Below are 16988 nucleotides of genomic sequence, written 5' to 3' on the forward strand. Positions count from 1 at the left end.
GCTTGCATTCGAGGGCTTTAACAAAAGTATAGTGTGAACAGGAACTGCATCCATCTTTATACAAGTTCCCATTTTGAGAGGCTCACAAATAACCTCTTCTTTACCTCACGTCCCCCAGCTGTTGCTTCTTTGTGCATCTCACTTTTTAAATGTTGTGTTGGCCGTATGCCCTGTTGGGCTGAGACAACACTGCAACCATTGCTTGAGCACGTCCTATTTAGTTGTGTTGCTGCTTTGCTGTAGGCCGTTTTCATTGCGAAGCTCTGCAGCTGTATCAGGACGCTTCACTGCGTGTTTACTTTGCCACACCTTCGGGAGTTCTGAAGTTTTCCATACTGGAATTCCAGATGTTTCTAGTGTTATTAAACCAGTTTGTTTCCGTTTCAAAGGGCGAATAACATCTTGTAAAAAGTTTCACATCCGTTTAATGTCGTAAGTTGTCACGGTGTGCGGGCACATCCGTTAGGTAGAAACGATGATGTCACGGATGCTCCGGTGACCGAATAAGGAAGCTGAAAGATTAGTTTCAGGTTAGTTTTTAATTTGAAGCAGACGAAGGCTGCGTGTGTGCAGAGTCCTCGCGTGGGGAAAGTCACCACCGCCTGTGACATCAGTGTGATGTAGTTGCTGCTGTAGTTTCTTGAGGAAAGAGAAAAGAGGAAGCAGTTCCGCCCAGAAGCTGACTGCAGGCCGACGAGAAAAGAGCCGAAAGAAGAAAAGAAAAGGCGACGGCGACTCGCTTCAGCCCGCTTTAAGGCCGAACTCAGCAGAAACCCGTCGGTGCGTGTTTTTGTGCTGCGTGGACAGCGGAACTCCGTCAGGACTTTGCTTTACAGGTGTGGCCCCGAGTCCGTCGTTCGCGCACCAAACTTCATTTTTGAAAACCGTCCATGTTGGTGTCTCCTTACAGTGAGCAGGCTTACTGCGAGAGCGGGATCTAACGCGCCCGTGAGGTCCTGCTGTGAGCTCGGAGACGGTCTGGTCCGGACCAAAGAGCCGAACATGAGTGGAGACGAGGAAAGATTCAAACTGGTGGTTGTGGGGGGAGGAGGAGTGGGAAAGAGCGCCCTTACCATCCAGTTCATCCAGGTACTGACTCTACAACACGTGTAGGACATACTGTGGACCTGTCTGTAGGTTAATGCGTCGATCCACTGGTGGTCGATCCACTGGTGGTCGATCCACTGGTGGTCGATCCACTGGTGGTCGATCCACTGGTGGTCGATCCACTGGTGGTCGATCCACTGGTGGGTCGTTATTGAGCGGTTATTTCCTCGAACTCAACCAAGGTTCAACAAGTGACCTGCATTTGGAACAGATGAGCTGTTAGTGGTTAATGGTTTACCACCCATGTCTTATTCAGCTATTGAGCAGCAGTTAAACTAAAACAAACCAAACTAGCAGACTTGTCCCAACAGATAAAGTCATTCATTCTCATTTAAGTTAGAATCACAATAAAAGCAGTCGAGACTGTAATTATGCATCTGAAACCACCTTGGCCCAGCGGGTCATATTTAACTTGTTTATCTATACCTGATGGTGCTTCACTATGCTGCAACAGTGTTTAGCCTGGTGTTGGTAACCTGATGTACTGAGGGAGGTAACAAAAGGATGTAGGCAGTATGTTGCTGGACATGTGTAACTTTGCTGGATATAAATGACACGTTACTGTTAGATGACGGCTGGGGAACATCGTGATGTCACAGCCTCCAGGGACTAAGTTGAGCAGGAGTGCCAAGTTTAGGTTGCTCAGTTCCTGATCACATAGGAGGAGTAGGTGGAGAAAGAAACAGGGATTCTGTGTAATACAGTAAAATAGGGATTATCTATGAAACACAGAGTATGACAGTAGATTTCTCTTTGAAATATTTTTAAATACTTAAACATGTTACCAGTGCACTTCGGTTCTGTTAATGTGTCGCTGGGAATTGTTCTGAGTCGGTGCTTCTGCTTCCACTGTATGTAAGTTTCATTACCTCGGGCAAGCTTTCGTTGCACTCTGTTTAACACAACAAGCTCTTCATTAAACTGGCTGCCTGATGAACGGCTCCGGCTGTAGTCACTGAGCACTGTAGCAGTAAATAGTGGATTATAGAGTACACTGAAGGAGAAGTACTAACGTGGTTACATATTCAGTCTAAACTTAATAATTCTATAGGAACTTTCCATCATTGTTGCTGCATCACTTTTGTTCTCGCCAGCTGTAAATAATATAAATAAATGCCTGTTAGGCACTAGGCTTGGTTATGAGAGGTGTAAAACAAGCTGTTCAGTCTAGTGTTGATGTTAATAACTCGGAGTGTGTTCCACAGTCGTACTTTGTGTCCGACTACGACCCCACCATTGAAGACTCCTACACCAAGATCTGTACCGTGGATGGAAAGGAGACCCGGCTTGACAGTAAGACATTACACTGGAGATATACATGTCCTCATTCACAGTGTCAGAGTAATTGCAGGGTTTGGAAAAAGCTTTGTGTGAAAACAAAGGGTGTGTTACATTGTGATGTGATACAGGCAGTGCATTTGCTCTCTGGATGTTTCATTTCCCTTGTTAGGACTTGTTAGTGGGCTGGTGCTGTCAGTGTGCTGGGCCACGCCGTTCTTTCACCACTTATTTGTGAATCATCAGACACAGCAGAGGCGCTGTTTGTAAGACTTTTCCTCACCGTTCACAAACATCTTACCCTAATTGATACAGTTTAGTGATTTGTTTGGTGAATGCAGCAGTAGAGAATCGGTTTTAGTGAAACCACTAAGAAAAACACTTGTTTCCTTAGTGGGTGACTTTTATGACACAGAACAAGTGAAACTTCAGCTTAATGTTACAGATGTTCTGTTAGCAGTTAACCATGTATACTCTATATTTTGAAAAGGTTGATTCTGTTCATCTGGACGTTTTCAGTGGTGGTTTTCATCCAGGTGTTTATAAGGTTGGAAACCTGCCGTCAGCTGAGAAGAAGTCAGCTGATGATGACGAAACGTTTCTCACACTGAAAACGTCCAGAGAATCAACCTTTGGGACTTATTTACCTGGATGATTGAGCGTGCATCAAGACATGTATACACTATATTAGCAAAATTATTTGCTAGTCTGTCTACACATGTGTACGAAGTTGGGTGACATCCTAATCCATGGGTTTAATATGATGTTGGCTCACCGTTAGCGGCTACAGGAAGGCTTTCCACAAGGGTTAGGAGTGTGTTTATGGGTCAGACACTGATGTTGGCTCACAGTCTCTGCTAATTCATCCCAAAGGCGTTCCCTCCCATTGAGGTCAGGACTCTTTGCAGGCCAGTCACGTTGTTCCATCCGTGTAATGCAAAAACTTGCTTTGTGACTGGTGCATAGTCATCTTGGAATGGGGAGGGGCTAGGGCTGTTCGATATAACCATATATATCGGATGACGATATAAAAACATAGTTTCATTTTACGCTATCGTTTGTTTCGTGGTGTCGCAAAATAAACTGTTTACGGCAATATTCATGGTTTTGATGTCACTGTAGTTATTATTAATTTATTAAAGTTCTCTCTTTCTCTTATATGTAATATAACCACACTACGGACGGACAAGCGCCTGTTTTTATGCGTCGTCGTTAGCAACAACGACGGTAAAACCATCGCATGTCCGCTTGTTTATTTTTCACATAAACCTTTCACAATAAAGCTCAAGATCCTTTTCAAAATAAACACAGTCACGTGAAAAAGTATGCAGAGTATTGATGGATGAGAAGTAAAAAAGAGAAGCCAGGTGCTAAAACATAAACCTTAGACTCAAACGTTATAACAGGCTTTTCCCCGCAGCACGCCGTGTAATAAATACAAAGAAAACGGCGCCGTTACAACTTATGTCTAAAAATGTGTCGTTTCATGCATCGTTAAAACACTCGACGCCGGGTACACGGCGCCCAGCTGGAAACACTTCACCTGCCCGAGATTCACAGAATTTACAGAAAATATATATTTTTTTTGTGATTTATATCGTTATTGGGACGATGGAGGTTTTATATCAGGATATGAGAGTTTGGTCATATCGCACAGCCCTAGGAGGCCATTGTCACCTGTTCCCACAAAGTTGCGAGCATGAAGTTGTCCAAAATGTCTTGGTATGCTGCAGGATTAAGATCACTGGAACTAAGGGGCTGAGCCCAGCTTCTAAAAACAACCCTACACTATAGTCCACCAAACTTTGCATGTGGCACAATGCAGTCTGATAAGTAATGCTCTCCTGGTAACCACCAAACCAGGACTTATTCATACGTTTGCCAGATTAGTCATTGCAGAGAACATGTCTCCGCTGCTCTGGAGTCCAGTGGTGGCGTGCTTTAATACCACTGCATCCCCCATTTTGTAATGTGCTTGGTGATGTAAGGCTTGGAGGCAGTTGCTCACCCGTTCCATGAAGCTCTGTATGTGCTGTTCTTGAGCTAATCTGAAGGCCACATGAAGTTTGGAGGTCTGTAGCAGTTGGAGAAAGTTGCCAACCCCCATGGGCCTCATCTGCTGACCCTGCTCTGGCTGACCACTTTGTGACTGAGTTGCTGTTGTTCTCAAACGCTCGCACTTCACTACATGTGATGACCCGAGCAGTGATGAACATCAGCACAGGTTATTCAACCCGAAAACAAACTTGGTTAAATTTTGCAGAAAAATCTAAATCTTAGGCTCATAAAACAGGTCAAAATAACAGAACTGTCCTCACACACTGACAGCAAACAACACGACTAACTCAAACAAACTGACAGCAAACAACACGACTAACCCAAACAAACTGACCTTCCTCAACGACACAGGTGAAACTTAAACAGTGGCTGATCAGCCCACAAAAATGCAAAAAGGGGCAGAACACACAAATACCCAACTGAAACTTACATAACAAATCCCATCCCCCCCCACGATCCAGAGTTGTGGTATGGCCCAATTTGCAGGTCTCCATATAGGCTTGCTCCGCCCCTTTTCCACCTATTAGCTCATCACTGAGGGACTGGAGCAGCTGAGGTAACTGAGCAAACAAAGATTAAATCACAAAGACACAACAGTAAACTAGAATGTGCACACTTATTTTAGAATACAGTGTCATGTATGTACATTAGTGCTAAATCAAAACAAATTCTTTATTGTCCTGTAAATTAAATCCTGTATTTAAAGAAAGAAAAGTGTAGTGTTATGTGTAAGCCTCTACACTGATGTTTGGTAGATATTACCACGTGTGGCTGTAACTGCAGCATCACACTATAATACCACGTCACTGTACAACATTTAGCAGCGAGAAAATGTCTTTTATATAGCACCAGTTATATGTACAACAGTTGCTTCAAAGTGCTTAAATCACGGTGCTGCAATTCAGTGACCTCCTGAGAGCAACCCATCCTTTCACAAAGTGTTCGTAGACGTGCTCAGCATGTTGGGTTTCATACACCTGAGGCTGTAGAAGTGATTGTACCAATGATTTGGATGGGTGAGTCAATACTTTTGGCAATAATATAGTGTGTGTCTGTGAATACTATGTATGTTTTGTATTTATGTGTATATGTGATCATGTCTCTGTGCATCAGTCTTGGATACAGCAGGTCAGGAGGAGTTTGGTGCGATGAGGGAGCAGTACATGCGGTCTGGAGAAGGCTTTTTACTGGTGTTTGCACTCAATGACCGCGGCAGGTACGTGTGTGTGATGTTTGTTTGTATGTCTCTTGTATAGAGTGCTATAAAGTTATACTCTAAAGCTATGTACACACGATGTGGCAGCTAGAGACCATAGGAAGCAAGTGACTGAAGTGACTACGAGTCAGCATTAACAATAGAATAGCCTTTTATTGTCATTGTACATGTACAAAGAAATTATGGGTGCTCCGCGCCTGCCGGGGCCACGCGGGCGCCCGCGCCTGCCGGGGAGTGGAAAAAAAAAATAGAGATATCAGGAATAAAGCGCAACCAAAAGACGAATATACAGTCTAGAGAAATATATACCCAACAGTAGAAAGGGACACGTTGGAGAGCAAAGTGGTTGGTTGGAGGCAGCACAAAGGAAAGACTTGCTGCATAGAGTCCGTCTGTGGTTGGCCTGAAACATGAGGGTAACTGAGACCATGGCTCAGGTTGGTGAGGTGGGTGGGCAGGGGGGGATGGTGTTTGTTAACATGGCCCAGGGTACGCAGCTGTTAGTGAGTCTGGGGGTGTGGGACCCAGACTGAAGACCACTGAATACCATCGATTGAGATGTGACCTGGTAGGAAATATCTTAGAGGCTCAACTGGAACCGGGAGTCTCTTCAGACAACCAGTCATCATCTTCAAAGTGATGTGCGATGAGCAGACTGGTTCCTGTGTAGATGCAGTTTCATTTCTAGTAATATTTCCTTAGAGAAGGATCTATAACATGACAAGTCCAGCTCTGTGAATTCTTGTGTACAGAAAAGTCCTGGTTTCCATTAGTAAGTTGTTCCCAGGCTAGGGTCTAAATTTCACTTCATCTTTTTTCTTCTGTTTTGGGTGCTTTTCCTCCTGGGCACTCTTATGGTCCAGCTTTTGGTTTCTAATGTATTACTTCATATAAAAGACTGTCACCATTCTCAGGAAGAGGAGAGAACCACAACTTTAGAGTGATGCCACATTTTATTCATCTGAAACTCAATTATGGACAAGAAGGACACAAATTAAACTTTTTTGTAATAATCTGGTCCTGTGTTATCTTAACATCTGCCTGTTTACTCTCAGAGCACCTGCACACTATACTGCAGTACAAGGGGGCGTGGAGTCCTCCAGCCTGCATGTATCTTTGAGCAGATGGTGAACACAGTTGCCCCCAGTGCGTCACAGTGTGTGTGAATGTTATATGACTGATGACACTTGTAATAGAAAGTGCTTCAAGTACTTAATTAGAACAGAAAAGCTGTATCTGTAAGTCCAATACTTCAGAAGAAACTAAGTCACCGTACCCTCTGCTGTTTGGTAATGAATCTTTTTCAGCTTCAGCCGAGGGTTGAACCAGGAACAACCACACAGTAACAAAAAAAGACTATTTAACAACACAATATGTTAATATATAAGGAATAAGGAAGACTTTGTCTGGAACTATTAAAATGGATGAGAAGGGCTATTTTAATCTGTAGACGTCTTTATACTGTGACTGGTAATTATTTCTGTCCTTCCAACTATCAGCTATCATGAAGTCCAGAAGTTCCACACCCAGATCCTGAGAGTGAAAGACAGAGATGATTTTCCCATGGTGCTGGTTGGAAACAAGGCAGACCTGGAACAGCAAAGAGTGGTAGCTAACAACAACCGATACACTTCTATAATGTCATTTTTCTTCCATTCCAGATCCACTGCAGAAGGGAAGTTCTGGGATCTCAACAGTTTAGGAGATATCTGCAGTTTTATAAACAACTTTTCTGGCTTCATTTATTCCACAAATTATTATACAAGGAGAATCAACTCCTGTAACTCAGGAGCTCGAGGCATCCACTTATCAAATGTCCAAGGTTCCAATTCCTGTAATCTGAAAGTTAAAGTGTGCCTGTGACAGATGAACCTGCACCCCAAATTACTAAAAATAATATAGAGGAAAATTGGAAAATACAGATGCCAGTCCATTTACTCTATTAATAATTGGACCACTGGTTCAGAGACAAGGACTGGAAAACCACAGCTCAACAACGTACAGACGTGGACAAAATTGTTGGTGCCCTTCAGTCAATGAAAGAAAAACTCATAATGCTCACAGAAATAACGTTAATCTGACAAAAGTATAAATAAATACAAATTCGATGAATGTTAACCAATGAAAGTCAGACATTGATTTTCAACCATGTGTCAACAGAATTATTTAAAAAATTAATGCATGGAACTAGAGCTGCCACAAACGATTAGTTTTACGATTAGTCGACTAATCAGATCATCATCCATTGGATGTAAAACTACAGCTTATTGCACCAGCAGCATCTGCTCTTATATAACTATCATTAGCTTACAACTTTAAGTGTTTAAGGTATGTGCTAACTAAAAATAAAGACAAGATGATAGTTTATTAAATTTTAATGAAATTTGCAGATTGTTTCGGTGAAGTTTAATAAACTCAGTTCGTCAACGATTCTGATAGTCGACGTAATCGTGACTAGTCGACTAATCGTGGCAGCCCTACATGGAACAGGCCTGGATGAAAATGATGGTACCCACAACTTAATATTTTGTTGCACAACCCTTTGAGGCAATCACTGCAACGATTCCTGTAACTGTCAATGAGACTTCTGCACCTCAGCAGGTCTTTTGGTCCACTCCTCATGAGCAAACTGCTCCAGTTGTTTCCGGTTTGAAGACCACCTTTTCCAGACGGCATGTTTCCGCTCCTTTCAAAGATGCTCAATAGGATTGAGGTCAGCGCTCGTAGAAGGCCACTTTAGAATAGTCCAATGTTTCCCCCTTAGCCATTCTTGGGTGTTTTTAGCTCTCTGTTTTGGGTCATTGTCCTGTTGTAAGACCCATGACCTGCGACTGAGACCAAGCTTTCTGACACTGGCCTGCACATTTCTCTCTAGATTGATAGTCTTGAGATGTCACTGTACCCCGCACAGATTCAAGACACCCTGTGCCAGATGCAGCAAAGCAGCCGCAGAGCATAACCATTCGGATTATCCGTCTCTTTGATTTGTCATCAATTTTCCTCCTGCGGCCACGTCCAGGGAGGTTTGCTACAGACCCATGTATCTTCTGTGATTTCTGAATGACATGTGCAACTGTAGTCACAGGAACATCTAGCTGCTTGGAGAGGGTCTTCTAGCTGTTACCTTCAACATGCTTGTCTATGATTTCTTTCTAATCTATTTCCTTTCTAAACTCTTTCCTTCGCTTCCTCTGGTCCATGTTGAGTGTGGTACTCACCATGTCACCAAACACAGTGACTACCTTTAGCCCTATATATAGGCCCACTGATTACAAGATTGTAGACACCTGTGATGCTGATTGGTGGACACACCTTGAATTAACGTGTCCCTTTCATTCTTTTCATTCTTTTCTAGGGGTACCATTATTTTTGTCCAGGCTTGTTCTATGCATTTATTTTTTAAATAATTCTATTGAGGCATGGTTGAAAAGCAACGTCCGACTTTCATTGGTAAACATTTATAGAATTTTTATTTATTATAAATGTTGTCAGATTAAAGTTATTTCTGTGACCATTGTGAGTTTTTCTTTTATTGACTGAAGGGTACCAACAATCTTGTCCATGTCTGTAGCAGCCCAAAGCTCACCATCGCCTCTGTCACACTAACCTCTGCATGCCCTTGAAAATACTTTGAACTGGTAAAAATTGGATTCATCACTCTACAAGACCTGCTGTAGAGTTTTTTGTCTTTCAGATACTTCCAATAGGTGTATCTACTAAAAATCTCAGAATCTCTGTGACCTTGACCTCAGTGTTTTGGGTTTTTTGTCTTGTCCCACAGGATTTTTAAGCCTCCTACTTGTTGAGATTCCTTACCTTCATTTTTTTCAGGGCAAAGTGACAACAGTGACAAGTTTTCTGCATATTTTTACAGGATGACAAGAACAGCACTGGATCTCAGACATATTGTTTATTGTGTCTGCAGATACCCAAGGAGGACGCACTGGCGTTTGCCAGAGAGAACAGGATCCACTACATGGAGGCCTCGGCGAAGAATCGCTTCAATGTTGATGAAGCCTTCTTGGAGCTTGTGCATATTATTAGGTACAGTCCTTATTTATATGAGTTTGTTTTAGTTCACTTCCCTGCTGGGACTAGCACAGACAGCCGGGCAAACTGCACTTTAACATTTCTCGACAGCACACATTGTAATTTTATTACATTTTTGTCATTTTGGCTGCTGTTCACACTAGGAAGTGTTAACTTTGATGGTCCACCTTTTGGTTTGTAACAAATGTCTGCAGCTTCCGTGTCCTGAAAAAAAAAAAATGGATATCACAGTCTATCAATCTGTCCTACTTTCAGACAAGACAAGTGTAGAGGCTAAGCCTACGCTTGGAGCCACTGAGCTGCTGGACGGCTGTGGTGACGTGGTGCCACTGTCCAGTCCAATAACTCCAGCCGTACTTGTGTGTTTAACACAGTTATTGCTTTCTATTGGTTGCATTTGTTGTTCAACTGTCTTTTATCATAAATCACAATAGGGCTGCCACGATTAGTCAACTAGTCACGATTATGTCAACTATCAAAATCGTCGATGACTGATTTAATAGTCTACGCGTCGTTTGAAGCTTTGTAAGATCCCAAAAGACGCAGGAATAAGTAGTAGGATTTAAGAGTGTAATAATGGACTGAAACAGAAGATGGCAGCACTGCATGTACAAGGATGCCAGCTGCCGTTAAACCCCGAAGAAGAAGAAGAAGCTGTGTCCCAGAATTCATAGCGCAGCTCAGCTCAGTTTCCAACAATGGCGGCAGCTAGTTAGTTTTAATATTACTCTTATTATTCTTTCTGGGTCACAAAATAAACGTTTAACATGTTTTCAGGCGAGAATGTAGCTGTGTAAACCTCAAATATCTGCTCAGTTTATCAAGACACCACATATTTTCAAAAGCGCTCCGACGTTTTCGGAGACGTCTGTTACCCACTAGCTCGATAGCTAGCCGGGTGCTAGGCTCACTAGAGCCGTGAGAAACACCGGACTCCCGCAAATCGTTTTCAAACCCACCGCCGTCTTTCGCTACTCAGGTTAAACATGATATATAAGTCACTTGGATAACTTAAAAATGTTATTGTTTGGCTTTTTTAGTATTTTATTTGTTCCTGAGTAAATCGGTTTGGCTGAGATTAAAGTTATAGTTTTTACACAGCTGAATAAACGTCAAGCAGACAGCTGATTATCAGAAGTGTGAGATCCTCGAGAATATACTCCGGTGTCCTGTTATATTTTAGATAGCAAGGAGTTTATTAAACTTCACTGAAACAATCTGCAAATTTCATTAAAATTTAATAAACTATCATCTTGTCTTTATTTTTAGTTAGCACATACCTGAAACATTTAAAGCTGTAAGCTAATGATAGTTATATAAGAGCAGATGCTGCTGGTGCAATAAGCTGTAGTTTTACGTCCAATGGATGATGATCTGATTAGTCGACTATCAAAAGAATTGATAACAGTGCTCACAAACTGTTTGCTCCTTCCGACCAGCAACACCTGACGTATCATAAAACATACATAAGGTAACAAAACAAAAAGTGCCCCAAAGGTTGATTCTGTTCATCTGGACGTTTTCAGTGGGAGAAACGTTTCATCATCATCAGGTGACTTCTTCAGTCTCTGCTGACTGAAGGTTTCCAATCTTATAAACAGGACATTGCATAATGACTGAAACCAGCCCACTGAAGGAACAATGGGCTGGGAGGTCAGTTCCTTCATCATTAATATGCAAATTGTCATGAGCATTGATCAAAGACCACTGATCAATGGCCATGAGTACCATTCACAGAGAGTTGGGGAATGGCTGCAGTCAGCTGAGACTAAAGAAGTCACTTGGATGAAACGTTTGTCCCACTGAAAACATCCAAATGAACAGAATCAACTTTGGTGGATTTACTTACCTGGATGATTGAGTGTTTGTCAAGAACACAAAAATGGCTCCTACACCAAGAATGGCACCATGTACTGATTTCAGCAATGATTAAGATTTATGAAAACATACAGTTAATGCAAAAAGTTTTTAAACAACTTTTTAAAACCATTTCATGCTTTGTTATCTTAAAATGTGTCCAGTTATTGCAATTGAATTGAATGCTATTTGATTTGAAGAGTAGCGAAGTGTTCATTGACAGAAAAAGAAAGACTACTCGAAAACTGTAAACTTTTACTCAACTAAAAATATGATTCGATCTGTTTAACAATAAAGATAGCTTAGAAGGTAAAATAAAACCCTTTCCCCATAGAATTTGAGAGCATTTTCAAAGTGGTAATAAATCAGAATAAAGGGGATTGCAAGTTAGTTTTCCTCAAGGATCCCCTCCATCCTGACATGGCTGATGCTTGTCAGTAGCATCACCCCAGTGGTAGATAAGATTTGCCCCAGGTTTCTGCATACTGTGTCTCGATTGACAAGCCCTACTGCTGGCAGTAAGTCAAACTCATTCTCTAGTTTTACACAAGTGAGGGAAAGGAGTGGGAGACTGAGTGCTGCAGACTGGTGGATGAGGTGTGTTTTGGGCATATCCTACCAGGAGGAGGTCCTGGTGCAGACCATTGACATGTCTTTGCTGGCTTTAGAACACTTCAGTGTCCCCCACAGAAGGGGGCTGGGTGTCTAAGCTGTCTCCTGTGACCCGGAAGCAGAAAATAGCCCGATAGCATTTCAGTTATCTGTATGATAAAATACTTTGCTTCATTTCTATTTTGTTTTTACACTACATACCCACTTTTTTAGAAACAGCAAAACACAAGAAGCTTCTTTATTCTTATGTGGAGGACACGAACACAAAGCAATCCAATGTTTGTTCATTCAGCAGTGAGCTTGTTGCTGTAGCTCCTAGTGTTAGGATGAATGCTGGATCATGGGAGAGACATAAGTCCTGAGCTCCATGAAAAACGACTGTACTCTCTCTCAGTATTCTTCCTGTCCAGCTAGTAAAAATAAGGAACCAGTATTAAGTTCTCATTTACTCTCACAAAAGATTGATCACATCTGAGATCTGATGAATACAATGGTTACCAGGCCATAATGGAGTGCCCCTTTCCTGATTTCTTACTTTTTATTTTATTATTTTGGGATTTGCTAAAACCGTCTTTTGGGGAAAAACAAATTGGGAAAATATTCTGTGTATTGATGAGACAGAACTGGACATTTTTGGAAGTTTGTGTCCCGTTACAGCTGGCGTAAAGCTAACAAAGCATTTTAGATAAAGATCATCATACCAACAGTTAAATGTGGTGGTGCCGTCACTGATGGAACCATGAATTCTGCTCTCTACCATAAAATCCTGGAGGACAATGTCCAGCCATCAGAAGATGATTCTACATAGAAGACTGTGTCAAACCTCCTCCACAGCAATATGAAAGATTCATTTGTTTTAATTGTTGCCAAAACCTGATTGGAATTTTTCACCCAGTGAAGCACTGATTCAACAAATGAAATCAGCATTTAAAAAACTGCATTTTTGCATTTATTTAGGGTGTATTTGTTTGAGGTGAAACATTCAAGTGTGACAAATACGCAAAAAAAAAGAAACGTTCATTTTGCATTAGACGTAACTTGGATTAAAGTAAAATACATGCATAGATGCTGTAGGAAGTAGTGGTCACTCTTATTACAGCAGTGTTTCCCAGGACTAATCAGGTGGAACCAGATAATCTTCCACGGCACACCGAAGCCACCGGCGTGCGTAACGGGCAGCAATGACATTCTCTTCCACTAGAGGGCAGTACAACCACCTGCTCTAATAAATGTGTTGCCAACTAAGTAAAACAGAAGAAGACGAAGAAGAACTTAAATAACAGTCATGCTGTGAGACGACGCAGCGCGTAACAGCAATAGATAAATGTTTAAAAAGAAAAAGTGTTCAGTTTGACCTGGTCCTGGAGAAAACTCGACCCAGATGAAGCATGAGTAGTGGTCAGAAGGAAGCAACAAAGGTATACTGGGGACAAACCGAGCCAGTTCTGCTATATTTGGTGGAAGAATGATCCGTATGGCTTTTGACATTTTTCTTTAGTGGTGTGCTGCGGGATTTTTCTAATGTGAAATATGAACCGTGCCTCTAAAGGCTGGGAAACACTGTATTACAGCACCATTACCAACTTGGGTTGAGTATTCATATTTTGGCACTGGGCCAATGTTGGCATGGTATTTTATAACCAAAGGTAACAAATTGTGTCAAAACCTGTGACAACAGATACATCGTTGGATTTCGTGACCAAGAATTTTTCTTACATTATTCAAGCCAGCATCATATATGGTTGATACTGTATCGCCTCTGTGAATAGGAGCAAAGTGTGAGGATGATTAATCCCTTTATCTGTTCTCCTGCTTTACAGACAGTTTCAGGAGATGGAGAGCCCTCCTCCAACTCATCACACAGGGAACGAGAAAAGTCGTGGCTGTCCCTGTGTCATCCTTTAAGCACTATTATGAATACCAAAGCCTCATTCCTCTGCAGAAAGGTGTTTTTGTGTGTACATATGAGTGTGTATGTGTCTTTGAAAGAGAGCGCAAGAGAGAAGGTGGATCAGTTTCTTTCCAGATGATTACATTTGCACTTTTGTTAAACATTTAATTTGGTTTAATTTTAAGTAAAGAATTGAAAGGAAGAGGTGTGAGCAGCAGGGCGGCACTTGTGACGCAGATTAATAATAATGTTACAACACAAATCATAATTTGTGTCCACAAATAGAAATATCACCAAAAATGTAGTATATAATTCACTCTTCAGTGATGCTATTTTAAACACATCCAGATATCAGCATCTGCAACACCACGGCATCCATAACTGCCTGAAGAAATGACATTAAATGTGCTATGTGCAAACATTAGCATGTCATAAATGGACAAGTGCTGATTCTCCCCTTAGCATGGCTTTGTATGTTAAGTCGTAAGGTCCAAAGCGATGCCAGTTTCCATGCCCTCCTGCAAGGGGCAGGAGAGCTCCAAAGAAGTATTATTATTCAAGACAAAAAGAAGAATCATAGCAGGAGCTAGAGTCTTAAAGGACGAACAATATTGAATACACCCATGAATAACAGATGTCATTTAAGATCCTGATCAAATAATAGTATTGGCCATGTGTTGTGCGATGTCGTTGCATTGTGGTACTCTATACTATGTATTTGGGGGGTTTTGTACTTTTTTTTTTGTATTTCTCTACTTTATCATCGTAATTGTGAAAATGCAGTATAAGCGTTTTGAGTGCTCCAGTATAGTAGAAAGTGCTATAGAAGAACCTGTCCATATACTGGAAGAGTGTAGTCACAACTTCGTGGGTCTCCAGGTGGCGAGAAGCGTGATGTCCTAAGAACAGCTAAGATACTGAACAGAACCCGAAAATATATTGAAATAAGTCACTTTTATAAACTATTAAAACATTTATCTGAACTTTATTTTTCTTTTGTCTTTTCTCATAAATGTCTCATTGTAAACTTTGTTGTGTCACCTTTTACTGTCAGTCTATGAATTTCAGAGAATTTACACCACCATCTACGTACTGTTGTGTGTCTGTGCTGACACACAACAGTAGCAGATGTCTGTGAAGGTTCTCCTCCAGCTCATCGTAGTCTAAGGAGCTTGGAAAGAAAAGCGTCTGGACTTCTTTAAGTTACTTGAAGACGTTTCACCTTCATCCGAGAATCTTCTTCAGTTCTAAGGTCAAATGGTGGAGAGTCCCAGATTTAAACCTAGTGGGAGTTTCCCCCCACAGAGGGACAAAAGGACCCCCTGATGATCCTCTAATCGCCTGAGCCAAGGTGTGGAACTGGGTGTGGGTCCCAATCAGCCAGAGTTTCAGGTGAGCTCATTGTGAAACCTGGCCCCACCTTATCATGTGATTTCCTGAGGTCAGATGTCCCAGGATGTGAGTGGGCGTTAAGGCGTCTGGGGAGGGAACTCAAAACTGGATTATAGATGGCAGAGAGTTGGTGTCGTAAACCACCGCCTCTGTTCAAAGATGGTCGCTCACAGTGGACATAGATGCTTCTTTCACTCCTCTTTCAAACCATCTGTCCTCTCTGTCCAAAATGTGAACATTGGCATACTCGAAAGAGTGACCTTTGACCTTTAGATGCAGATGGACAGCTGAGTCTTGTCCTGTGGAGGTGGCTCTTCTGTGTTGTGCCATGCGCTTGTGAAGTGGCTGTTTGGTCTCTCCGATGTAGAGGTCTGGGCATTCCTCGCTGCACTGTACAGCAAACACCACATTGTTAAGTCTGTGTTTTGGAGTTTTGTCTTTCGGGTGAACCAGTTTTTGTCTGAGCGTGTTGCTGGGTCTGAAATGCACCGGGATGTCATGCTTGGAGAAAACTCTCCTGAGTTTCTCTGATACACCAGCTACATAGGGGATGACAATGTTGTTGCCTTTACGTGTGTGTTCCTTCTTTTTCCCTTCAGGCTTAGAGGGAACATGTTCTGCCCGGTGGTGTAGGGTCCTGATTACTCCAAGTTTGTGTTCCAGAGGGTGATGGGAGTCAAACAGGAGGTACTGGTCCGTGTGTGTGGGCTTCCGGTAAACTTCGATGTTGAGGTTGCCGTTCTCTTCAATGTGCACAGCGCAGTCCAGGAAAGGCAAACAGTCGTCCTTTGTGTCTTCCCTGGTGAACTTGATGTTTTTATCCACAGCGTTGATGTGCGCAGTGAAGGATTCCACTTCCTGTGTCTTGATTTTGACCCAGGTGTCGTCTACATATCTGTACCAGTGGCTGGGTACTCTTCCTTTGAAAGAGCCAAGAGCCTTCCTTTCCACTTCCTCCATGTAAAGGTTGGCTACTATAGGTGACACGGGGGAGCCCACGGCACAGCCATGTTTTTATCTGTAATAGCCTTCGTTGTATTTGAAATATGTAGTGGTGAGGCAGAGGTCTAACAGTGTGCAAATCTGATCGGGTGTGAAGTTGGTCCTGTCCTCCAAGGAGCTGTCTTCTTGTAGTCGTTTTCTGACAGTCTCCACGGCCTCCGTGGTGGGTATGCAAGTGAAGAGAGAGACTACATCAAAGGACACCATGGTTTCATCTGGATCCAGGGTAAGTTTCTGGACCTTGTCAGTGAAGTCGGTGGAGTTCTTGATGTGGTGTGGGGTGTTCCCCACGAGAGGAGCAAGGATGGTAGCAAGGTGTTTTGCAATGTTATAAGTGGCTGAGTTTATGCTACTGACTATGGGTCTGAGTGGGACAGCTTCCTTGTGGATTTTAGGAAGTCCGTAAATGCAGGGTATGGCATCCCCTGGGTAAAGGCGGTGATAAGTAAGGCGGTCAATGATTTTGTCCTTTTTCAAGTCTTGAAGGCAAGCTATAACTTTCTTTTTGTAGCTGCTTGTGGGGCC

At 42.3% G+C, this 16988-nt stretch overlaps 1 protein-coding gene across 3 annotated transcripts; it reads left to right on the top strand.

Annotated features, from left to right (window-relative positions):
* The first annotated feature begins 322 nt into the window (after positions 1–322).
* On the top strand, positions 323–15057 carry rras (RAS related). Of its 3 annotated transcripts, XM_087837427.1 has the most exons (7): positions 464–836; positions 911–1089; positions 2313–2400; positions 5557–5659; positions 7159–7267; positions 9585–9703; positions 13999–15057. In XM_087837427.1, the coding sequence occupies exons 2-7, from the start codon at positions 1003–1005 to the stop codon at positions 14081–14083; spliced, it is 591 nt and encodes a 196-aa protein (XP_087693553.1). In that variant the 5' UTR covers positions 464–836; positions 911–1002; the 3' UTR covers positions 14084–15057. The 3 variants fall into 3 exon arrangements, with proteins under 3 accessions (XP_087693552.1, XP_087693551.1, XP_087693553.1); XM_087837426.1 differs by lacking the exon at positions 13999–15057 and having other exon boundaries at positions 323–780; positions 9585–9905; XM_087837425.1 differs by lacking the exon at positions 13999–15057 and having other exon boundaries at positions 324–836; positions 9585–9905.
* Positions 15058–16988: the final 1931 nt, after the last annotated feature.

The sequence above is a fragment of the Neolamprologus brichardi genome, unplaced genomic scaffold, assembly GCF_056152115.1.
Source record: "Neolamprologus brichardi isolate AB-2024 unplaced genomic scaffold, ASM5615211v1 NODE_ptg000031l+_length_7269946_cov_1, whole genome shotgun sequence".
Lineage (NCBI taxonomy): Eukaryota > Metazoa > Chordata > Actinopteri > Cichliformes > Cichlidae > Neolamprologus > Neolamprologus brichardi.